The following is a 24,346-nucleotide window of genomic DNA, read 5'->3' as shown; positions in this document are numbered from 1 at the left end:
ATAAGCTGTAGTTTTACGTCCAATGGATGATGATCTGATTAGTCGACTAATCGCAAAAATAATCGGTGACTAGTCGACTATCAAAATAATCGTTTGTGGCAGCCCTACTGCACATGTAGACAGGGCCCATCCCTGAGAGCTCTCTATAAATGTTAGTTCATTATTTCCTTCACAAGCTGCTCCTAAAGTCAGAAAAGGCGTGCTGTCCAGTAGTTCCAGTTCCTCGCAGCGAGTTCATTTCAAGTCACTTAAACAGGAATTTCAGACCAGAGGACTTCCTCCCAGGAGTGGATTAGTCCACAGCGCATCTCTGAGGACACAAGGCTTTTAAAGGATCAGGCTGGTTCAGGTATATTTTTACTGTCAGCAAGTCCCGTGAAAACACTAACAATGCATTTAACCTACAACTGGTTACAAGGCCAAAATTCTTGGTTTCTATCAAAATGTAGACGACATTTGGACAGGAGATACTAGCAGTTGACGTGGTGCACTAATCTCGAAAAGTAAATCCACATATTATAAATGTTCAGACTCTATTTATATCAACCTGGTTGTTTTATAACTGTAGCTATGTTGATGCTTATCCTTCCTCTTTTTAAAAAAAAATGTCTATGTTTAGCATGTTTTATAGCACTTTAACAGGCTCATGGTAACTGCAGACTATTAAAAAATGGATGTAACTTCATGGTCTGAAGAGTGAAACCAATAGGGAAGTGCCTTAAATGGCCACCCTTTTTCATGGCCATTGGGGTTGGACTTCTCTGCTTGAAAAGACCACCTATGGGGTAACAGCCTTTGGAGTTGTCCTGTGTAAACAGTTTCTGGAAGAGCTTAAATAGGCTGAGTTACTCATTTTGGATCATACTGAATAAGAGAGAGTGGTTCAACAGCGTAGCAGTTAACATAATCGCCTTACATGTGAAAGATGCACCGTTTGAGAATAAAACCCAGCCTCAAGGGACTATAAGCTAATGTAGTCCCTATATGTGTCAGGTTTGAAGGAGGTGAAAGTACCATAAATGGATAAAACAAAACATCGGGTCCATTTTATACATTTTGGTCAGTCCAAGGTGTATCTAGGATGCACATTGGCTAACGGCAATGACAAATTATTGACAAGTCATAAGCCAATGAATGCAAAGTTTCAAATCGGCTCTCGTTTGTCACATCCGGTTTCAAAAGATTGTTTCAAAAAAAAAGGAAATGATGTCATGGTGGCTACAAACACCTTTTATATAATCCGTAGTTTTGGCTTCTTTTGGTAGCATTCAATGGCAATGCTTACACAGTGCTTACACCAGATAAGCAGTCGAAGTAATTCATCGTGTTAGCAAGAAGACTAAATGTTATATTTTGTGCAGCTGATTTAATTTGTACAAAGCGTTAGAATTAGAAAGCATTTTCATGGGAGTAACTGACAGTGAGAAACACAAATACGCTTCATCCTGCACCTCCTTCAATACCCACTGGGCAGCACTGAATAAATTACTGGCAATGGGCCCTCACAGCGGATCACATAGACGCTTGGTAATCTTAAATAATCCTTCACGCCTGCTGTGTGGGAGCACAGAAAGGGGAAGCCCGCCTCTATTGAAACAGTTTCCTGTCTCTGTAACTGTTTTCAGCTCTTCAGCGAGACCCGGTATGCACCCCTTTCCTCTCTGAGGTGCACTACAAAGAATAAGCAATCTAACACTTAGACAAAACTTGGCTTTTAATTAAAGGATAAAAAAGATTTTGTACTGTAAAAAGGCCTTGTACCCTCAGTAACGAAATAAAGTCCATGTGAAAGGCTCAGTACAAAAGACTCTTTGGCAGGTGATCTGGAGCTGATATGCAAATTTCACTTCCTTAACCAGAGAAACGAGAGCTGAATCTGCCTGGGGGAAGCCTGCAACGTTACATATGAAAAGTTTGATCTGTCAGGCAGCTTTGTGTCTGTTGAAATTACTACCAGGAAAAATAACAAAAAACCCCAAAACATACTGTAGCAACTGTCTTGAAGAAGAAAGGAACAAGAAGCGTCAGTGTGTATCTGCTCATGGTGAAACTGTACATAAGCAGGGCTGTAGTTAGACGAGTGCGATGACGATGTGGATGTGCGCTCCTGCGAGCAACGTGGTCGGCAACCGGAGAATGTGACCCGTGAAAGAACCAATCGGAGGAGGAAGTTTAACGGGGTTAAAAGTTGCACTACTTGCATGTAATTGCTTTCACTTGCGCTTTCCCGAGCTTCCTTGTTTCCCTTGCTGATGTAAACCGACCCAGTTTCAGGTGAGGAAAAACAATGTAAACTAGCGCCAACACTGCGAAAGGTGATACTGGCGTATAAGGGTGCAAGAAATTAACCTGCAGGCGTAACAAATGATTCCTGCAGCGCTCCAGTTTACAAAGAAAAGGATCGACCATGCTGCTTGCAGAGTGAATATTCATGAGTGTGTGTGTGTGTGTGTGTGTATTTTGTGCTTTCCTATGTTGCTCTGCTGGTATATTCAGAACATGTAACCCCCTGTTCTATCCCTACTTGAGAGCTTTAGCTACAGAGGAGTAGGCGAAGTAGATCTCCTCGTCAACCGGGCAGGTGGAAGAGAACTCCTCCCTTGCATAGGCGGCGTTCAGGTACCTCCAGAGGTTTGTCAGACTCTGAGGGATGGTGAATTGTCTGTATTTCAAGCACACCACCTGCAGAGATAGAGGGTGGGAAAAAATAGGCATAATTACAAAAAAACAAAGCAAAGCATTGACTCATTCTTATAACCCATCATCCTCATGCTGCACTGCTTTAAAAATCACAAGATCACCTTCACGATGTGGAGCTTAGGCAGCAGGTTGCAATCAGCCAGAGTGAGCGCCTGGCCATCCAGGAAAGGGCGTGACGAGGAAGTGAGCTCATCGGCGCTATTCTCGTCGATCTCATCAGGAAGTGGGGAGCCAAGGTAGTCGTCTAGCTTCTTCAGAGCCTTCAGGAGGCCTTTCTCTAGATCTGAGCACATGGGCACACACAGAAAACACTCAAGCATTAAGTATAAAGAGAGGTGTCTTGATATAAATATATTTAAACCAGCAGCAGAGACGAGGTAGGAAAAGCTGCACACAAACATCAGCAGGTGACGTGTTTACACTCAGAGCCTAATGTTATTAACAGAAGCTCCCTGCTGATTTTTAGCCCATCTGGGAACTGACAGAAGCAGCTCAGCACGATTTTAAACCAGGCACTACTCTAACATTTACTTTATTGCACCATAAGTCTGAGTGGAGCCGACTTACTTTCATTGGTCTGAGGGTTTGAGTTCTTGACGTAGGCAGAGAACTTGGAGAAGACGTCCAGGCCTGCCGTGTTGGACTCTGGGTTACGAGCAGCCAGACGAGGATACCTAGATGTCCAATCACATCATAGATCACATCAAGATATAAATCTTCAAGCGATTCGTGTTGATGTGCAAGAAGTCAACAAATGCATTTCCAGCCAACGGTTTATTTTGTTATCATTAATCTATTCATTGCTGTATCTACAACGGAAACACCTGCAAAAATGTAGAATTAGATAGTTTAATCTCACAAAGATTCAGATTTAAATCTTGTGGTTTGGAGTTGGCGTGCAGGGCCTACTTTTTCAACTTGTCTACAAAATGTTGCCTTTTTCCTGCAAAATTCAAAACAATCAATCTGTGCTCAAAGCCTCCAGAGACATCTCTTTGTGCCCAACAAAGTTGCAATATTCAGATCATTATCAGATCAAACAAGACAGTTTGTGTTATCTGTATCAGCACTTCAGAGATGAAGGGAAAGATTACTTTGGAGGGCAGAGATGCTCTTCCAGGAACTCCTCAATCTTGTTGGTGTCAGTTTTCACCTCGCTGCCGTATAACAGGAAGGGAGGCTGAGCACCCGGTGCCAGGTCCTTCAAGATGTCTGGCTTCCTGAAAGCGGGACGGAAAAAGTCCAGAAGACAGATGGAGTAGAGAGTGAGTCAGAACAGAGAAAGACAAAAAAGGGAAAAAAAGGAGTGGAAAGATTTCCAACCGCAGGAAATTACCCATGTGAGCAGCTACAATGTGTCCAACTTTCACCTAAAATCAAAGCGTGGCAGCTTTTTATCTTTTAATGAATGAATGAAATACCCCAGGCTTTTTCAGTGCCAGCTTCACTTGGGGCCATTAAAACATTAAAAGTGTAGGCGAATGTTCCCTTGTTGCGCCAGCATTAGTGAGAGAGACAGAATAAACAAAAGTGGCCATACAGAGCGTGAAGGACGAGTGCTTTCACCTCTTCATATCCACTGTGGTAACGTCAAAGGTGACTCCCTTAAGCCACAGCACCATAAAGAGACGCTGAGAGAAAGGACAGTTGCCGATGCTCTGACCATCGCTTCCTGCCTGGGAAACAAAAACAGAGAATATTACAATATTACAGTAATGTTTCCATCTAATTTTCTAAGACTTTCCTCCATAAAATGCTGGAAAATCTGCTGTGTTTCTTCAGGTCAGCGATCCAAAAACGCAAAGAAAAGCCTTAAAATCTTGGCCGCACATTTGGTTACAGTACGCATACTGTTGATGCAGAAACGTGCACCTTAGTTTTTCACCCTTAAACCAACCTGCAAAGTCAGCACACAGGATGTCTGAGTCAAAACAAAGAGAAATATACATCACCACACATCACATTTCCTCAAAGAACTCGAATCGACAACTGAAAGTGAAGGCGTTTGAGCAGGATGGAATAGCTGCTGTTAAACAAAAAAGAAATTCGGGGTTTTTTGGTATGATGGAAATAAAGTTCTAATTTCTGCCTTTTAAATCGCAAATGTACAGAGTTTATCTGCTTGTCTGATTTGTCTTTACAGCAGTAATTTTCCCACTATCGGATAAATTGGAATATAATTATTGCATAAATGAAACAAACTATGATTATTTAGTCTGCACAAGGCTGTTTTAAACACTATAACACAGTTTGTAGACCCAATCATTAATCAGCTCCAAAAACAATCCCCAAAATGAAACTACCTGAAGCTTGAGATGCAGCATATGTTACTTCTGTTACTGCCGAGCCATACGGCAAATTTTGGTATCGATACTTAAGTAAATATTGGGTAAATATTGCCAATACTAGTACTGATACTAGGGGAAAACAAGGCATTCTGAAGAAATTTAAATTTTTAGAGCAACAAAACACACCTTTCGGTTTTCATGTCTGAAATGTAAACGTGGATTGACCCACCCACCCCTAACTTCTTTACTGCTGTAGGGCGTGCTAGTTTTGATCTTTAGGATCTGAAACGTGGCTCATCAGGCAACCGCCTAGTGTTGTTAACCACAGTTCACGAGAAACTACATTTAAGAGGTCAATTTAGAGAAGTTACAACAGCATCTTTCACCGTGAAGAAGGTGGGGGTGGGAAGCACAGGGTGGTGCACATGTTCACACAGAGAAATCTTTATGTGTGAAGTGAGCCACACTGGTTAGTATGTTACTGCCTGTTTTTGACTCAAAGAAAATGGGATTAGCCTGCCTGGCCAACATACTAAATATAGACTAAAGTCGGCTGGCTGTTATCTTAATGTGCGTTTAATTAGATTAGCCTTACAGTGGTTTATAAGCCCGGTGAGTCAGCAGAGGGGGGTCTGATTGACGTCACTATTACAACAAATACTGCGTGAAAATAAAAGATAAAATAAAGGTGGCTTGAAGTCAGCTGTAAGGACCGTGCAGGTGTCAGAGACAGGTTATCAGCATGTAATAGAAAACACACTGAGCGTGCTGATGAAACAATAAGATAAAAGAAGCCCGAGCAGACCGGCTCAGCCCACTAAATAAACTCAGGGCACATAATGTCGCCCGTGTGCGCGTCACTCTCTGGGTGTGATGCTTTCCTTCTCTGCGCCCATTCACTCTCTTACCTTCACGAAAAGTTCAAGTTTGGGCTGACCGGCGTCGCTCATCTTCACCCGTAGCTGCACGAAACCTATAAAGAGAGAGACACGGGCGTTAAAAAGTTTCTAACGCGAAGCCCGATCGAGCGCAAAGTCGCCTTTTCTGAGCCAGAAACAACCGCAAACGCGGGGAGCCCAGCCCATCTTCCGCTACACAATACTAAATACTAAAGTGACAAACGCGACAATGTAGCAGCTCCACGGGCGTCACAAAGTAAATCCACACATGCCGTGCGCTCCTGAAGCTCAAAATTCACATAATTTAGAGTCAGTAGAGCTTCTAACCTCACAGTGCTCGAAGTTCTCGTTGCCTGCTGCTGGTTTCTCCTCCCAGTTCTGCTGCGGAGTGCGTGTGTGTGTGCGCGCGTCCGTTGGCTGCAGCGACACAATCATCATCATCATCCTCCTCCATTTCCTGGTGGTGCATGACGGGCTGTGCTCTCAGCGAATAAAAGCGGCCGTCGTATGAAGGAGCGGTCTGTTTATTCACGTTAAAGAACGTTTATTTCAAAGCAGCAAATAAAAGCACAGAAAAGTCACCGCGGAGAGCCGAGCTTGGAGCAGGCGGCGTGTTACGTAACAGCCACCATGAGAAGAGCACTTGGCAGCTTTGGGGAGACGCGTTAAAGGCACTGGTTATGGGGCGGTGGCTGATGTGTCTGACTGTCCCATATACAGTTAGGGTTGTAGATTTTGTAGTTTTGCCTCTGTGCACAACCACAGCGGATTTTTATATCAAACCTTAAACATCTGATTAAAATGCAGACTTTATCAATAGGAAAAGCTGTAAAACTTACGAAAATACAGTTAAAAGTCCAAAAGTTGATCCCCTCTTTCACATTTTTCAGCCTTCCTTGCGATCGCCTGCCAAAAACTGATTTCCAATGTTTCCGCGTGTTTTTTACGTGTAACATCTTTATGTATGTTGGTAAATAGACTTCGGTGAAAAGGGTTTACAGATTTTTTATATATCAAATTTAAAAATGGCCTGTTTTCAAGTATCTTTATAACTCTGTGTTATTGTACTTACATTATAACCAATCGTGTCCTTTGTCCACTTAAAATATGTTTACAGAACTATTGTTATATTTGTTGCAATTCTGCTGCCCTCTCGACCAGATTACTCTTAAAAAAAGACATTTTTAATGTGAACGAGATTTTTTAACTGCATAAATAAAGGATATATAAAAATCCCTGCCAAAAAACTGATTGCGGCTTTTACTTTGTTACAGGAATGTTGTTTGTGGGCCAAGATGACTTGATATCATTCATGAGGGATACATTTGACATGTTTCACATATTATAGACCCGCGGCCTTATGTTTCAACACCCCTGGTTTAAACAAACGTGCTTAGTTGATGCTCAGTCTCTGATTTTAAGAGGCTCATACATTATTGTGCTCACATTGTTAAAAACTGCAAAGCATGCTTGTGACTGAGTTGGCCATTGCAAAAATATCCCAGTTCTCTGCCTTGAAAATTTCCTGGGTTTCTTTAGTAGTTTGTTTTGGCTCATTAACAATTTTCACTGTGAAGCCTGTCTGACCTGTTTTTCAGCATTTGGCTCAATCTGAGCAGAGAATATAGCCCATCCCGTTCCTTCTATCAGTAGTCACATTGTCAATAAACTCAAGTGATCTGGTTTCACTGACAGCCATGCGAGCCCATGACATAATAATACCTCCACCATGTTTGACAGATTACTTGTGGTGTGCGGATCGATATTGAAATATCGATTCTTCCGATACCAGTAATTTATGTTCTAGAATCGATTCTCATCAATATCGATATTTTAGTACTTTGGGGTAAATTTGTAGTTTTTCATTAACAGGAACACCGTGGAAAGAAACTATGTCATTCGGATTGTCTAAATTGGAAGGAACTACTTCCTCTTGCCTTTCACGTCATATGCAAACTACTGGCCTGCGCACTCACGCTGAGCGTGAACGAAGTCACGTGTGGACGTATTTTACCTCCACAAACGACCGAGACGTGGTTTGCGATACATGTGGCAAGACAGTGAGGTGTTGTGGCAACACCACTAACCTAGTCAAACACCTCAGAGTAAATCATATCACAGAATATGACGAGCTTATGTTGAGGCGAACTGAAGAGGAGGAGAGGGACAGGTGCTGCTAGGGGAGTCAGACGTCTCTGGCGGAGTCCTTTAGTGCTGCAGGCAGGCAAGGTGTTCAAATAGCACAAAACTTCAGATTTTTTATTTATGCATGATAATTCTACATTATTAAGCAATATGAACAAGTAGTCTGATGTCCTGTAATCATTATGAAGCTATATTATTCCGATTACCGGTACATAATACAGTTATATATTGTATTATGAAATACAATGAAACATTAAGTTTTTGTACAGAGTATCGGTATCGGATCAGTATCATCGATACCACTCTGAATTCATCAGAAAGGAAACCAGTGGTATCGCACATCACTACTGATTATATGCTTCAGTTCATGAGCCGTTTCTCTCCGTCTCCATGCTTTTCTCTTCCCATTGTACGAGCTTGTTTTGGTTTCATCTGTCTCAAAAATTATTTTTTCTGAATCATGCAGGCTCCTTTGGGTGTTTTCTGGGAAAAAAACGCGAGTTTCTTTTTAACATTAAACACAAAAGGCATTAGTAAGGTCTACAAACCTATTCCACCCCACATTTAGATTTGGGGATCTGGTCAGCCTGTTTGTTTTACCTTATTTTACAGAAGTTTTTGGATTTTCCTGCTATTTCTGAAAATAACAACAACTTGTAAATATGTATGTAAAATTAGCACCTTGGGGGCCAAACTGAAAAGATAACTTACAGAAAACACTCTACTTGCTGTAAATATTAAATCTCCTTTCAAATTAACACATTCAGGATCACAGTCCTCATATTTCACATTTCACAGATTTTTGTTGTCTTGGTTTTTTTTAAAAAGTTTGTTGTCACAAAAGTTTTTATTTGCTTCATTTAATTCTGACAAGTTTTACCAGCCACTTGTAAAATGCTGCCCCCTAGAGGTGAAGGTGTTACTCACAATCCACAGAAAATCTGGAGGTCGTGTCTCCAGAAATTTTGAGTATAAGTTGTTACATTTTCTGCATTCTGATAATTTTTGTTTTTTGGACTGATTTGTAAGTTTTCTAAAGGATAACTGTCCCAGAGAGAACTGATACAGGCATGGAGACAACATCCGTTTTACTGTGATGTAACAGCGCTGACCACTGCAGCACCGTGCTGCCTCACAATCTTCATGTTGCTTTAAAACAACTATTCTCAACTTTAATCCTTTAAATTTTTCACTGTGCACATGCTGACATAATTCACTATTTCTTCTTTTATTTGCTCTTTACTTCTTTTATGCACTAATTTTAATTGATTTCTGTCCATATTCAAAGCTTTCTGCATTTTCAAAACATGCCACACGGACGCCATCTGTGATGGTTTTAACGTGTTTGCTTCTTCGTCTCAGCTCTGTTACTGAGGCTGGCTGAGACCAAGTATCACAGGCTTGCTGTGTGGTAGCCTGGGAGTGAACACAAATGCAGGACTCTGGAGACTGAACATAAACTCAACAAAGCAGCTTCATTGCTGTACTCACAAACTCAAACAATACAAAATACAAAACTAAGTAAACTAGGAAACTGACTACAAAGAAACACAGGACGGCCGAGAGAGGACATAGCATTAGGGGAGGACTGATAATGATGTGATAAAAGAAAGGAGGGAAACTGAGGACTCAAATACACACATGAGGTAAGAGTGGAGACACCTTGGGAACAAAATTCAGCTAAGGAACCAAGAAGCAAAACTGACTATCAAAATAAGACAGGAAACAGATGTCAATTGTTTTAATTCCCATTAATTTACTTTTCTTGTTCCTGGAAACTTTCATCTTGTTACTGGACTTACTCAGTGTGGTTTCTTTTCAGCAGTTTGACCACAGAGCCTTGACTCACAGGTTCTCTTCTAATGATGTTGAGATGTATAACTCTGGGAAGCACTGGTTCTTAAAAGCTGATTTCTTACATTCCAGTTCAATTCTTGTCCAGAAAGGTTTTTTTTTTTTTTTTTTTTTTGTACCAGTGTCATCAATGTTTATTCATCTTTACCCAGCTGAGCAGTTTATTACACTAGATAGTAGCATGTAGAGTTTTTTGCTTTACTTTTCAGCAAAACAATCCCGTTTTAGTGAGACAGAATTGATAATAATGTGCTTTTTAAATTTTTGGTCTATTTTGGTTGTTTTTCTAATTTTTCATCAGCTCTACCATTGCTAGCAGTCTTATTTGGTCATTTTGTGTCTCTTTATAATACAGTCTATAATATTGTAGCGGGCTAAGGGGAGGAGCCACTAGCCCAAAGACTCATGGGACTGTTCACGTGACATTCACAAGTTAATGATCTATTATACATTAACATTAACATGTTATACATTAACATGTTATTGTTAATGTATAACATTATTGCAGCTGTTTGTTCTGTATTGAGTGTGGCCAGCAATGGACACCATGACTGAGACTGCTGCACCCGTTAATGACCTCTGACCGCTGTTCTTGGATATTCCTAATAAAACTGCATTTCTGTAGCTGAGCAGTGTAAAGAACACAGGAACTGCAGGTCTAAAATAAAGCTCTACATCTTCTACTTTGCTGAAGTTTGCCACAATATGGTTTGGTTGTGTTTTTTCTGTGCATTTGCTTTTATTTTTGCATGTTTTTATGACTGAGCAGCATCTCATATAGATGTGCTTTTGTGTTCTTTGACAGATGTTTTGCATGTATTTGTGTTTAGTTTGAATCTCTTTCTGCTATTTTTCTCTTTTTGGTGTTGTTTTCATTTCAAGGTTTGCGTTGTGTTTCTTTATTACCAGTTTATGCTGTGGGTGTCTGACTGCTTGTGTTCTTGTTGCGGCTTGCTGATGTTGTTCTGCAGATGTTAATGGTTCGGTGTGTCTTTTTCCAATTCTTTTGTATTTGGAGTGTCTTTGCACATTGTTGTGTTTTTGCATCTTTCGTGTCTTTTCTGTTACTTTGTTTTTCTAAAAATCCCGTTTAAGGTAACTTTTAACACCTTTTGTGTGTCTTTGGAGAGAGAGTTCAATCTGTCAAGATCTGCAAGGCAGATCGTCAAGAGATGAGAAGTGTGGACCCAAGTGCAAGCACTGATAACTGAGTAACTGGATGAGTTTATTTCCAGGGCAAGGTGAAGCAGAAAACAAAAGTAGAGCATGGCAGGGAACTAAATTTAACAAAGCCTAAACTGGGAGCAGCTACAAAACAATAATACAGAGGAACAAAAAAAACCTGGAACATGGAGAAGTCCAACAGGGTTCACACAGGAGACAGACAAACCAGGACCTAATACAGGCAAACACAAGGCTTAAATACACAGAGGGATAACAAGGGAATGAGCCACAGAAGGAGAGCACAGCTGGGAACAATCAGACATGACGAGACCATGGGGAAGCAAAACTCAATACACTGACATAAGACACAGCCCTTCACAATAAAACAGGAAATACACAAAGACGCAGACCAGAGTTGGAGAGAAAACCACTGAGGAGCACGAGGGAGAGCACAGACATGATGAGCTGGGGAGACATGGAATAACACACACGGAGGGGAAACCCAATAAACTAATCTGAACAATTTAGGACTGATAGAATAATTCCAAGAACAGCAAATGAACTTTACATGATACAGAAACACAAGGAAACAAAGAACGTTGGGTCAAAATGACCCAGGACCATGACAAGGGGGTTATTGAGCTTTCTTTTGTTAGATAATAAACATGACATGAAAACTGAGTCTAGTTTAAAGAGTAAAGAGTAAATACAAAGAGGAGTTTCCTGCTGGGTTCTCCATCCATGGATCATTTTACACTAATAGCCAAAGCTTTTTCCAGATTCAGTGTCTGTCCATGGAGGCCAAATGGGGCCAGCACCACCGGGGTACATTAAGAGATTATATGATCTGTCTTCACTTAAAAACACTAAGCAAAGGGGTTTAAGTCAACAGGTGTATACATTACTAACAAAACAAATCCTATAATACTGAATGATTATTGGTTGTTAAGTTTGTTGACAATAATTCACAGGAGAAGAAATTAAAAACTAGAAAGTGCATTTTCTGAAGAAACTGCAGTGTGAATGCTTGAATCTGAATGTATGCACTGAAATGAATTAATTGCTGAATTTTGAGTTAAAAATATTGAATGAGATAAAAAACAAAACAAAAAAAAAGACGAATTTAACCTGAAAACAAAGGTGCTGAACTGCTAAAAGCTGAAGGTTACACAGAAGAAGGAGTTGGAAAAAAACTGAAAATGTTTTAAATGTAAATTAGAAAACCCTAAGAAATGAGAAAAGAACATTTAGAGTCAGAAAACATCTGAATGAATATTAAAAGGTCATATTCTTTGAATCACTGAATGACTCAAATGTGATCCCTCCACTTTGATCCACACAGTTTAAAAAGTTTAAATGCCTGAGCTTTGAAAGATACGGTGTTGGAAAGAGAACAATAATGGCGACAATTTGAGGGTAAAATGATGGCTGTAACACTGTGGACACAGCAGCAGTTGAAAGAGAAGTGCTTAAGATGAATCTTGGTACAGTGGCAGGCAGAGCTCGTTAAGCAGGCAGGTGTGAGCCTGGTTGCTATAGTGACCGCACCCAATGGCTCCATACACACGTACACAGACATGCGCCTCACTTTTGCTGCTTAAAATGAACAGAAAAGTCAGGCCCAAACAAATCGTTCCCAAATGAAAAGTATAGGTCGTATTGACAAAATTCTTTCACCGTGAGTGACAGCAATGTCTAGTCTACTGAATTCTCAGTTTTCATGCCTGTGGAGTTTATTATATGGACGTGGTGACAGTGGAAAGACACCATGCTCTTCTGATTTTCAAACGAACCTTCTGAGCCATTTTAACATTAGAGTCTATGGAAGAGTTGGAGGGAGGAGGCTGTGCATTGGTGACATTTACGAAAGAACCATAACACCTAGGACAATAGTAAACACATTGGATGAAAGAGGACAGCCATGGCTACGTTTTGAGGGTAAAATCATACCTGTAGAGCAAACGCTGCGGACACAGCAGCAGTTTTAAAAAAGATTTTAAGATTAATTTTTTTGCTCCTCTCACTCTAGCAGTTGAGCTGCCTCACTCTAGCCCCAACATTCCGTCCCATACACACCCATTATAAACTCTGAAACGGGTGAAAAAACATCATGAAACTTAAACTGGAACTGAAGAAAAAGTATAATAGATATTGAAAAGATAAATACAAGTTGAATAGTTGAATGTCTTGTCTTCGTTTTAAAGTTTGAATGGTGGCTCTATGTCAATGTATGTGGAAGTAGTAAGAGTTTAAAAATGAGTAAGTTGAATGAGAATTTGAAGGGTCTCCCCATTGAAATACATGGGAAATTTTTGTTGAATAAAGTTGAATAAAATTAAAAATATAAATGTTAAAAATGAGAAAAGTAGAAGCAGTCATGTCCAAAAGAATAGGAATCTAATGGTGTTTGAATGGTTTTTCTAAGTTGAACGGTTTTGAAGGAGTAGGAGTACAAAAAACGTACGGAATAGATAAAATATAACTAGAAAGTGCATTTTCTGAAGAAACTGCAGTGTGAATGCTTGAATCTGAATGTATGCACTGAAATGAATAAATTGCTGAATTTTGAGTTAAAAATATTGAATGAGATAAAAAACAAAAAAAAACAAAAAAACGAATTTAACCTGAAAACAAAGGTGCTGAACTGCTAAAAGCTGAAGGTTACACAGAAGAAGGAGTTGGAAAAAAACTGAAAATGTTTTAAATGTAAATTAGAAAACCCTAAGAAATGAGAAAAGAACATTTAGAGTCAGAAAACATCTGAATGAATATCAAAAGGTCATATTCTTTGAATCACTGAATGACTCAAATGTGATCCCTCCACTTTGATCCACACAGTTTAAAAAGTTTAAATGCCTGAGCTTTGAAAGATACGGTGTTGGAAAGAGAACAATAATGGCGACAATTTGAGGGTAAAATGATGGCTGTAACACTGTGGACACAGCAGCAGTTGAAAGAGAAGTGCTTAAGATGAATCTTGGCACAGTGGCAGGCAGAGCTCGTTAAGCAGGCAGGTGTGAGCCTGGTTGCTATAGTGACCGCACCCAATGGCTCCATACACACGTACACAGACATGCGCCTCACTTTTGCTGCTTAAAATGAACAGAAAAGTCAGGCCCAAACAAATTCTTCCCAAATGAAAAGTACATGTCGTATTGACAAAATTCTTTCACCGTGAGCGACAGCCATGTCTAGTCTACCTAATTCTCAGTTTTCATGCCTGTGGAGTTTATTATATGGACGTGGTGACAGTGTAAAGACACCATGCTCTTCTGATTTTCAAACGAACCTTCTGAGCCATTTTAACATTAGAGTCTATGGAAGAGTTGGAGGGAGGAGGCTGTGCATTGGTGGCATTTATGAAAGAACCATAACACCTAGTACAATAGTAAACACATTGGATGAAAGAGGACAGCCATGGCTACGTTTTGAGGGTAAAATCATACCTGTAGAGCAAACGCTGTGGACACAGCAGCAGTTTTAAAAAAGATTTTAAGATTAATTTTTTTGCTCCTCTCACTCTAGCAGTTGAGCTGTCTCACTCTAGCCCCAACATTCCGTCCCATACACACCCATTATAAACTCTGAAACGGGTGAAAAAACATCATGAAACTTAAACTGGAACTGAAGAAAAAGTATAATAGATATTGAAAAGATAAATACAAGTTGAATAGTTGAATGTCTTGTCTTCGTTTTAAAGTTTGAATGGTGGCTCTATGTCAATGTATGTGGAAGTAGTAAGAGTTTAAAAATGAGTAAGTTGAATGAGGATTTGAAGGGTCTCCCCATTGAAATACATTATAAATTTTTGTTGAATAAAGTTGAATAAAATTAAAAATATAAATGTTAAAAATATGAAAAATAGAAGCAGTGTTGTCCAAAAGAATAGGAATCTAACGGTGTTTGAATGGTTTTTCTAAGTTGAACGGTTTTGAAGTTATAGGATTACAAAAAACGTACGGAATAGATAATAATAACTAGAAAGTGCATTTTCTGAAGAAACTGCAGTGTGAATGCTTGAATCTGAATGTATGCACTGAAATGAATTAATTGCTGAATTTTGAGTTAAAAATATTGAATGAGTTTAAAAAAAAAAAAAAAAAAACGAATTTAACCTGAAAACAAAGGTGCTGAACTGCTAAAAGCTGAAGGTTACACAGAAGAAGGAGTTGGAAAAAAACTGAAAATGTTTTAAATGTAAATTAGAAAACCCTAAGAAATGAGAAAAGAACATTTAGAGTCAGAAAACATCTGAATGAATATTAAAAGGTCATATTCTTTGAATCACTGAATGACTCAAATGTGATCCCTCCACTTTGATCCACACAGTTTAAAAAGTTTAAATGCCTGAGCTTTGAAAGATACGGTGTTGGAAAGAGAACAATAATGGCGACAATTTGAGGGTAAAATGATGGCTGTAACACTGTGGACACAGCAGCAGTTGAAAGAGAAGTGCTTAAGATGAATCTTGGCACAGTGGCAGGCAGAGCTCGTTAAGCAGGCAGGTGTGAGCCTGGTTGCTATAGTGACCGCACCCAATGGCTCCATACACACGTACACAGACATGCACCTCACTTTTGCTGCTTAAAATGAACAGAAAAGTCAGGCCGAAACAAATCGTTCCCAAATGAAAAGTAAAAGTCGTATTGACAAAATTCTTTCACCGTGAGCGACAGCCATGTCTAGTCTACCTAATTCTCAGTTTTCATGCCTGTGGAGCTTATTATATGGACGTGGTGACAGTGTAAAGACACCATGCTCTTCTGATTTTCAAACGAACCTTCTGAGCCATTTTAACATTAGAGTCTATGGAAGAGTTGGAGGGAGGAGGCTGTGCATTGGTGACATTTATGAAAGAACCACAACACCTAGGACAATAGTAAACACATTGGATGAAAGAGGACAGCCATGGCTACGTTTTGAGGGTAAAATCATACCTGTAGAGCAAACGCTGCGGACACAGCAGCAGTTTTAAAAAAGATTTTAAGATTAATTTTTTTGCTCCTCTCACTCTAGCAGTTGAGCTGCCTCACTCTAGCCCCAACATTCCGTCCCATACACACCCATTATAAACTCTGAAACGGGTGAAAAAACATCATGAAACTTAAACTGGAACTGAAGAAAAAGTATAATAGATATTGAAAAGATAAATACAAGTTGAATAGTTGAATGTCTTGTCTTCGTTTTAAAGTTTGAATGGTGGCTCTATGTCAATGTATGTGGAAGTAGATACAGTTTAAAGAGGAGGAAGTTGAATGAGAATTTGAAGGGTCTCCCCATTGAAATACATGGGAAATTTTTGTTGAAAAAAGTTGAATAAAATTAAAAATATAAATGTTAAAAATGAGAAAAATAGAAGCAGTCATGTCCAAAAGAATAGGAATCTAATGGTGTTTGAATGGTTTTTCTAAGTTGAACGGTTTTGAAGGAGATAGAGTACAAAAAACGTACGGAATCCATAATAATAAAATAGAACTAGAAAGTGCATTTTCTGAAGAAACTGCAGTGTGAATGCTTGAATCTGAATGTATGCACTGAAATGAATTAATTGCTGAATTTTGAGTTAAAAATATTGAATGAGATTAAAAAAAAACAAAAAAAAAAAAAACGAATTTAACCTGAAAACAAAGGTGCTGAACTGCTAAAAGCTGAAGGTTACACAGAAGAAGGAGTTGGAAAAAAACTGAAAATGTTTTAAATGTAAATTAGAAAACCCTAAGAAATGAGAAAAGAACATTTAGAGTCAGAAAACATCTGAATGAATATTAAAAGGTCATATTCTTTGAATCACTGAATGACTCAAATGTGATCCCTCCACTTTGATCCACACAGTTTAAAAAGTTTAAATGCCTGAGCTTTGAAAGATACGGTGTTGGAAAGAGAACAGTAATGGCGACAATTTGAGGGTAAAATGATGGCTGTAACACTGTGGACACAGCAGCAGTTGAAAGAGAAGTGCTTAAGATGAATCTTGGTACAGTGGCAGGCAGAGCTCGTTAAGCAGGCAGGTGTGAGCCTGGTTGCTATAGTGACCGCACCCAATGGCTCCATACACACGTACACAGACATGCGCCTCACTTTTGCTCCTTAAAATGAACAGAAAAATCAGGCCGAAACAAATCGTTCCCAAATGAAAAGTAAAAGTCGTATTGACAAAATTCTTTCACCGTGAGCGACAGCAGCTTCTAGTCTACTGAATTCTCAGTTTTCATGCCTGTGGAGTTTATTATATGGACGTGGTGACAGTGGAAAGACACCATGCTCTTCTGATTTTCAAACGAACCTTCTGAGCCATTTTAACATTAGAGTCTATGGAAGAGTTGGAGGGAGGAGGCTGTGCATTGGTGACATTTATGAAAAAACCATAACACCTAGTACAATAGTAAACACATTGGATGAAAGAGGACAGCGATGGCTACGTTTTGAGGGTAAAATCATACCTGTAGAGCAAACGCTGTGGACACAGCAGCAGTTTTAAAAAAGATTTTAAGATTAATTTTTTTGCTCCTCTCACTCTAGCAGTTGAGCTGCCTCACTCTAGCCCCAACATTCCGTCCCATACACACCCATTATAAACTCTGAAACGGCTGAAAAAACATCATGAAACTTAAACTGGAACTGAAGAAAAAGTATAATAGATATTGAAAAGATAAATACAAGTTGAATAGTTGAATGTCTTGTCTTCGTTTTAAAGTTTGAATGGTGGCTCTATGTCAATGTATGTGGAAGTAGTAAGAGTTTAAAAATGAGTAAGTTGAATGAGGATTTGAAGGGTCTCCCCATTGAAATACATTATAAATTTTTGTTGAATAAAGTTGAATAAAATTAAAAATATAAATGTTAAAAATATGAAAAATAGAAGCAGTGTTGTCCAAAAGAATAGGAATCTAACGGTGTTTGAATGGTTTTTCTAAGTTGAACGGTTTTGAAGTTATAGGATTACAAAAAACGTACGGAATAGATAAAATATAATAATAACTAGAAAGTGCATTTTCTGAAGAAACTGCAGTGTGAATGCTTGAATCTGAATGTATGCACTGAAATGAATAAAATGCTGAATTTAATTTAAAAATTTTGAATTAGATAAAAAGAAGAAAATTTAATCTGAAAACAAACGTGCTAAAAGCTGATGTTCACACAGAAGTTGGAAAAAAGCTGAAAATGTTTTAATTGTAAATTAGAAAAACCTAAGAAATGAGAAAAGAACATTTAGAGTCAGAAAACATCTGAAAGAATATTAAAAGGTCACATTCTTTGAATCACTGAATGACTAAAATGTGATCCCTCCACTTGGACCCACACAGTTTAAAAAGTTCACATCTCTGAGCTTTGAAAGACAAGATGTTGGAAAAAGAACAACGATGGCGACGTTTTGAGGGTAAAATGATGGCTTTAACACTGTGGACACAGCAGCAGTTGAAAGAGAAGTGTTTAAGATGAATCTTGGCAGAGTGGCAGGCAGAGCTCGTTAAGCAGGCAGGTGTGAGCCTGGTTGCTATAGTGACCGCACCCAAGGGCTCCATACACACGGACACAGACATGCACCTCACTTTTGCTGCTTAAAATGAACAGAAAAGTCAGGCCGAAACAAATCGCTCCCAAATGAAAAGTAAAAGTCGTATTGACAAAATTCTTTCACCGTGAGCGACAGCAATGTCTAGTCTACCTAATTCTCAGTTTTCATGCCTGTGGAGCTTATTATATGGACGTGGTGACAGTGGAAAGACACCATGCTCTTCTGATTTTCAAACGAACCTTCTGAGCCATTTTAACATTAGAGTCTATGGAAGAGTTGGAGGGAGGAGGCTGTGCATTGGTGGCATTTATGAAAGAACCATAACACCTAGTACAATAGTAAACACATTGGATGAAAGAGGACAGCCATGGCTACGTTTTGAGGGTAAAATCATACCTGTAGAGCAAACGCTGTGGACACAGCAGCAGTTTTAAAAAAGATTTTAAGATTAATTTTTTTGCTCCTCTCACTCTAGCAGTTGAGCTGTCTCACTCTAGCCCCAACATTCCGTCCCATACACACCCATTATAAACTCTGAAACGGGTGAAAAAACATCATGAAACTTAAACTGGAACTGAAGAAAAAGTATAATAGATATTGAAAAGATAAATACAAGTTGAATAGTTGAATGTCTTGTCTTCGTTTTAAAGTTTGAATGGTGGCTCTATGTCAATGTATGTGGAAGTAGTAAGAGTTTAAAAATGAGTAAGTTGAATGAGGATTTGAAGGGTCTCCCCATTGAAATACATGGGAAATTTTGGGAAATTTTTGTTGAATAAAGTTGAATAAAATTAAAAATATAAATGTTAAAAATGAGAAAAATAGAAGCAGTCATGTCCAAAAGAAGAGGAATCTAATGGTGTTTGAATGGTTTTTCTAAGTTGAACGGTTTTGAAGGAGTAGGAGTACAAAAAACGTACGGAATACAGAATAAAATAGAATAAAGATTAGAAGAACAATACTGTGAATGCTTTTCAAGCATTCACACTAATAATAACTAGAAAGTGCATTTTCTGAAGAAACTGCAGTGTGAATGCTTGAATCTGAATGTATGCACTGAAATGAATTAATTGCTGAATTTTGAGTTAAAAATATTGAATGAGATAAAAAAAAACAAAAACAAAAAACGAATTTAACCTGAAAACAAAAGTGCTGAACTGCTAAAAGCTGAAGGTTACACAGAAGAAGAAGTTGGAAAAAAGCTGAAAATGTTTTAATTGTAAATTAGAAAAACCTAAGAAATGAGAAAAGAACATTTAGAGTCAGAAAACATCTGAAAGAATATTAAAAGGTCATATTCTTTGAATCACTGAATGACTAAAATGTGATCCCTCCACTTGGACCCACACAGTTTAAAAAGTTTACATCTCTGAGCTTTGAAAGACAAGATGTTGGAAAAAGAACAACGATGGCGACGTTTTGAGGGTAAAATGATGGCTGTAACACTGTGGAGACAACAGCAGTTGAAAGAGAAGTGTTTAAGTTGAATCTTGGCAGAGTGAGAGAGAGAGCTCGTTAAGCAGGCAGGTGTGAGCCTGGTTGCTATAGTGACTGCACCCAAGGGCTCCATACACACGTACACAGACATGCACCTCACTTTTGCTGCTTAAAATGAACAGAAAAGTCAGGCCGAAACAAATCGCTCCCAAATGAAAAGTAAAAGTCGTATTGACAAAATTCTTTCACCGTGAGCGACAGCAATGTCTAGTCTACCTAATTCTCAGTTTTCATGCCTGTGGAGTTTATTATATGGACGTGGTGACAGTGGAAAGACACCATGCTCTTCTGATTTTCAAACGAACCTTCTGAGTCATTTTAACATTAGAGTCTATGGAAGAGTTGGAGGGAGGAGGCTGTGCATTGGTGACATTTATGAAAGAACCATAACACCTAGTACAATAGTAAACACATTGGATGAAAGAGGACAGCCATGGCTACGTTTTGAGGGTAAAATGGCGGCTGTAGAGCAAACGCTGTGGACACAGCAGCAGTTTTAAAAAAGATTTTAAGATTAATTTTTTTGCTCCTCTCACTCTAGCAGTTGAGCTCTCTCACTCTAGCCCCAACATTCCGTCCCATACACACCCATTATAAACTCTGAAACGGGTGAAAAAACATCATGAAACTTAAACTGGAACTGAAGAAAAAGTATAATAGATATTGAAAAGATAAATACAAGTTGAATAGTTGAATGTCTTGTCTTCGTTTTAAAGTTTGAATGGTGGTTCTATGTCAATGTATGTGGAAGTAGTAAGAGTTTAAAAATGAGTAAGTTGAATGAGGATTTGAAGGGTCTCCCCATTGAAATACATTATAAATTTTTGTTGAATAAAGTTGAATAAAATTAAAAATATAAATGTTAAAAATATGAAAAATAGAAGCAGTGTTGTCCAAAAGAATAGGAATCTAACGGTGTTTGAATGGTTTTTCTAAGTTGAACGGTTTTGAAGTAGTAGGATTATAAAAAACGTACGGAATAGATAATAATAATAATAAAATAGAATAATAATAATAAAGATTAGAAGAACAATACTGTGAATGCTTTTCAAGCATTCACACTAATAATAAAGATTAGAATAACAATACTGTGAATGCTTTTCAAGCATTCACACTAATAACTAGAAAGTGCATTTTCTGAAGAAACTGCAGTGTGAATGCTTGAATCTGAATGTATGCACTGAAATGAATTAATTGCTGAATTTGGAGTTAAAAATATTGAATGAGATAAAAAAACAAAACAAAAAAAAAATGAATTTAACCTGAAAACAAAGGTGCTGAACTGCTAAAAGCTGGACGTTACACAGAAGAAGAAGTTGGAAAAAAGCTGAAAATGTTTTAATTGCAAATTAGAAAAACCTAAGAAATGAGAAAAGAACATTTAGAGTCAGAAAACATCTGAAAGAATATTAAAAGGTCATATTCTTTGAATCACTGAATGACTAAAATGTGATCCCTCCACTTGGATCCACACAGTTTAAAAAGTTTAAATGTCTGAGCTTTGAAAGACAAGATGTTGGAAAGAGAACAACGATGGCGACGTTTTGAGGGTAAAATGATGGCTGTAACACTGTGGACACAGCAGCAGTTGAAAGAGAAGTGTTTAAGATGAATCTTGGCAGAGTGGCAGGCAGAGCTCGTTAAGCAGGCAGGTGTGAGCCTGGTTGCTATAGTGACCGCACCCAATGGCTCCATACACACGTACACAGACATGCGCCTCACTTTTGCTGCTTAAAATGAACAGAAAAGTCAGGCTGAAACAAATCGCTCCCAAATGAAAAGTAAAAGTCGTATTGACGAAATTCTTTCACCGTGAGCGACAGCAATGTCTAGTCTACCTAATTCTCAGTTTTCATGCCTGTGGAGCTTATTATATGGACGTGGTGACAGTGTAAAGACACCATGCTCTTCTGATTTTCAAACGAACCTTCTGAGCAAGTTTAACATTAGAGTCTATGGAAGAGTTGGAGGGAGGAGGCTGTGCATTGGTGGCATTTATGAAAAAACCATAACACCTAGTACAATAGTAAACACATTGGATGAAAGAGGACAGCGATGGCTACATTTTGAGGGTAAAATCATACCTGTAGAGCAAACGCTGCGGACACAGCAGCAGTTTTAAAAAAGATTTTAAGATAAATTTTTTTGCTCCTCTCACTCTAGCAGTTGAGCTGTCTCACTCTAGCCCCAACATTCCGTCCCATACACACCCATTATAAACTCTGAAACGGGTGAAAAAACATCATGAAACTTAAACTGGAACTGAAGAAAAAGTATAATAGATATTGAAAAGATAAATACAAGTTGAATAGTTGAATGTCTTGTCTTCGTTTTAAAGTTTGAATGGTGGCTCTATGTCAACGTATGTGGAAGTAGTAAGAGTTTAAAGAGGAGGAAGTTGAATGAGAATTTGAAGGGTCTCTCCATTGAAATACATTATAAATTTTTGTTAAATAAAGTTGAATAAAATTAAAAATATAAATGTTAAAAATGAGAAAAGTAGAAGCATTCATGTCCAAAAGAATAGGAATCTAACGGTGTTTGAATGGTTTTTCTAAGTTGAGCGGTTTTGAAGGAGTGAGATGCCAAAAAACGTACGGAATATATAATAATAACTAGAAAGTGCATTTTCTGAAGAAACTGCAGTGTGAATGCTTGAATCTGAATGTATGCACTGAATTGAATTAATTGCTGAATTTTGAGTTACAAATATTGAATGAGATTAAAAAAAAACAAAAAAAAAAACGAATTTAACCTGAAAACAAAGGTGCTGAACTGCTAAAAGCTGAAGGTTACACAGAAGAAGGAGTTGGAAAAAAACTGAAAATGTTTTAAATGTAAATTAGAAAACCCTAAGAAATGAGAAAAGAACATTTAGAGTCAGAAAACATCTGAATGAATATTAAAAGGTCATATTCTTTGAATCACTGAATGACTCAAATGTGATCCCTCCACTTTGATCCACACAGTTTAAAAAGTTTAAATGCCTGAGCTTTGAAAGATACGGTGTTGGAAAGAGAACAATAATGGCGACAATTTGAGGGTAAAATGATGGCTGTAACACTGTGGACACAGCAGCAGTTGAAAGAGAAGTGCTTAAGATGAATCTTGGTACAGTGGCAGGCAGAGCTCGTTAAGCAGGCAGGTGTGAGCCTGGTTGCTATAGTGACCGCACCCAATGGCTCCATACACACGCACACAGACATGCGCCTCACTTTTGCTGCTTAAAATGAACAGAAAAGTCAGGCCGAAACAAATTGTTCCCAAATGAAAAGTAAAAGTCGTATTGACAAAATTCTTTCACCGTGAGTGACAGCAATGTCTAGTCTACTGAATTCTCAGTTTTCATGCCTGTGGAGTTTATTATATGGACGTGGTGACAGTGGAAAGACACCATGCTCTTCTGATTTTCAAACGAACCTTCTGAGCCATTTTAACATTAGAGTCTATGGAAGAGTTGGAGGGAGGAGGCTGTGCATTGGTGACATTTACGAAAGAACCATAACACCTAGTACAATAGTAAACACATTGGATGAAAGAGGACAGCCATGGCTACGTTTTGAGGGTAAAATCATACCTGTAGAGCAAACGCTGCGGACACAGCAGCAGTTTTAAAAAAGATTTTAAGATTAATTTTTTTGCTCCTCTCACTCTAGCAGTTGAGCTGCCTCACTCTAGCCCCAACATTCCGTCCCATACACACCCATTATAAACTCTGAAACGGGTGAAAAAACATCATGAAACTTAAACTGGAACTGAAGAAAAAGTATAATAGATATTGAAAAGATAAATACAAGTTGAATAGTTGAATGTCTTGTCTTCGTTTTAAAGTTTGAATGGTGGCTCTATGTCAATGTATGTGGAAGTAGATACAGTTTAAAGAGGAGGAATTTGAATGAGAATTTGAAGGGTCTCCCCATTGAAATACATTATAAATTTTTGTTGAATAAAGTTGAATAAAATTAAAAATATAAATGTTAAAAATGAGAAAAATAGAAGCAGTCTTGTCCAAAAGAAGAGGAATCTGAAGGTGTTTGAATGGTTTTTCTAAGTTGAACGGTTTTGAAGGAGTTAGATGCCAAAAAACGTACGGAATATGGAATAATAGATAATAAGAAAGATTAGAATAACAATACTGTGAATGCTTTTCAAGCATTCACACTAATAATAATAATAATAAAGATTCGAATAACAATACTGTGAATGCTTTTCAAGCATTCACACTAACTAGAAAGTGCATTTTCTGAAGAAACTGCAGTGTGAATGCTTGAATCTGAATGTAT

General features: G+C 38.3%; 1 protein-coding gene across 2 annotated transcripts; it reads right to left on the bottom strand.

Annotated features, from left to right (window-relative positions):
- Positions 1-1,696: 1,696 nt before the first annotated feature.
- On the bottom strand, positions 1,697-6,454 carry clic1 (chloride intracellular channel 1). Of its 2 annotated transcripts, none has more exons than XM_080295837.1 (7): positions 6,215-6,454; positions 5,897-5,961; positions 4,267-4,376; positions 3,795-3,920; positions 3,268-3,374; positions 2,802-2,983; positions 1,697-2,682 (listed from the first exon to the last, which is right to left on the bottom strand). In XM_080295837.1, exons 2-7 carry the CDS (start codon positions 5,936-5,938, stop codon positions 2,521-2,523), a joined length of 729 nt encoding a protein of 242 aa, XP_080151963.1. In that variant the 5' UTR covers positions 5,939-5,961; positions 6,215-6,454; the 3' UTR covers positions 1,697-2,520. The 2 variants fall into 2 exon arrangements, with proteins under 2 accessions (XP_080151963.1, XP_080151962.1); XM_080295836.1 differs by having other exon boundaries at positions 6,220-6,346.
- Positions 6,455-24,346: the final 17,892 nt, after the last annotated feature.

Source organism: Astatotilapia calliptera, chromosome 22, assembly GCF_964374335.1.
Source record: "Astatotilapia calliptera chromosome 22, fAstCal68.1, whole genome shotgun sequence".
NCBI lineage: Eukaryota > Metazoa > Chordata > Actinopteri > Cichliformes > Cichlidae > Astatotilapia > Astatotilapia calliptera.
This window is presented reverse-complemented; position numbering and strand designations above follow the sequence as displayed.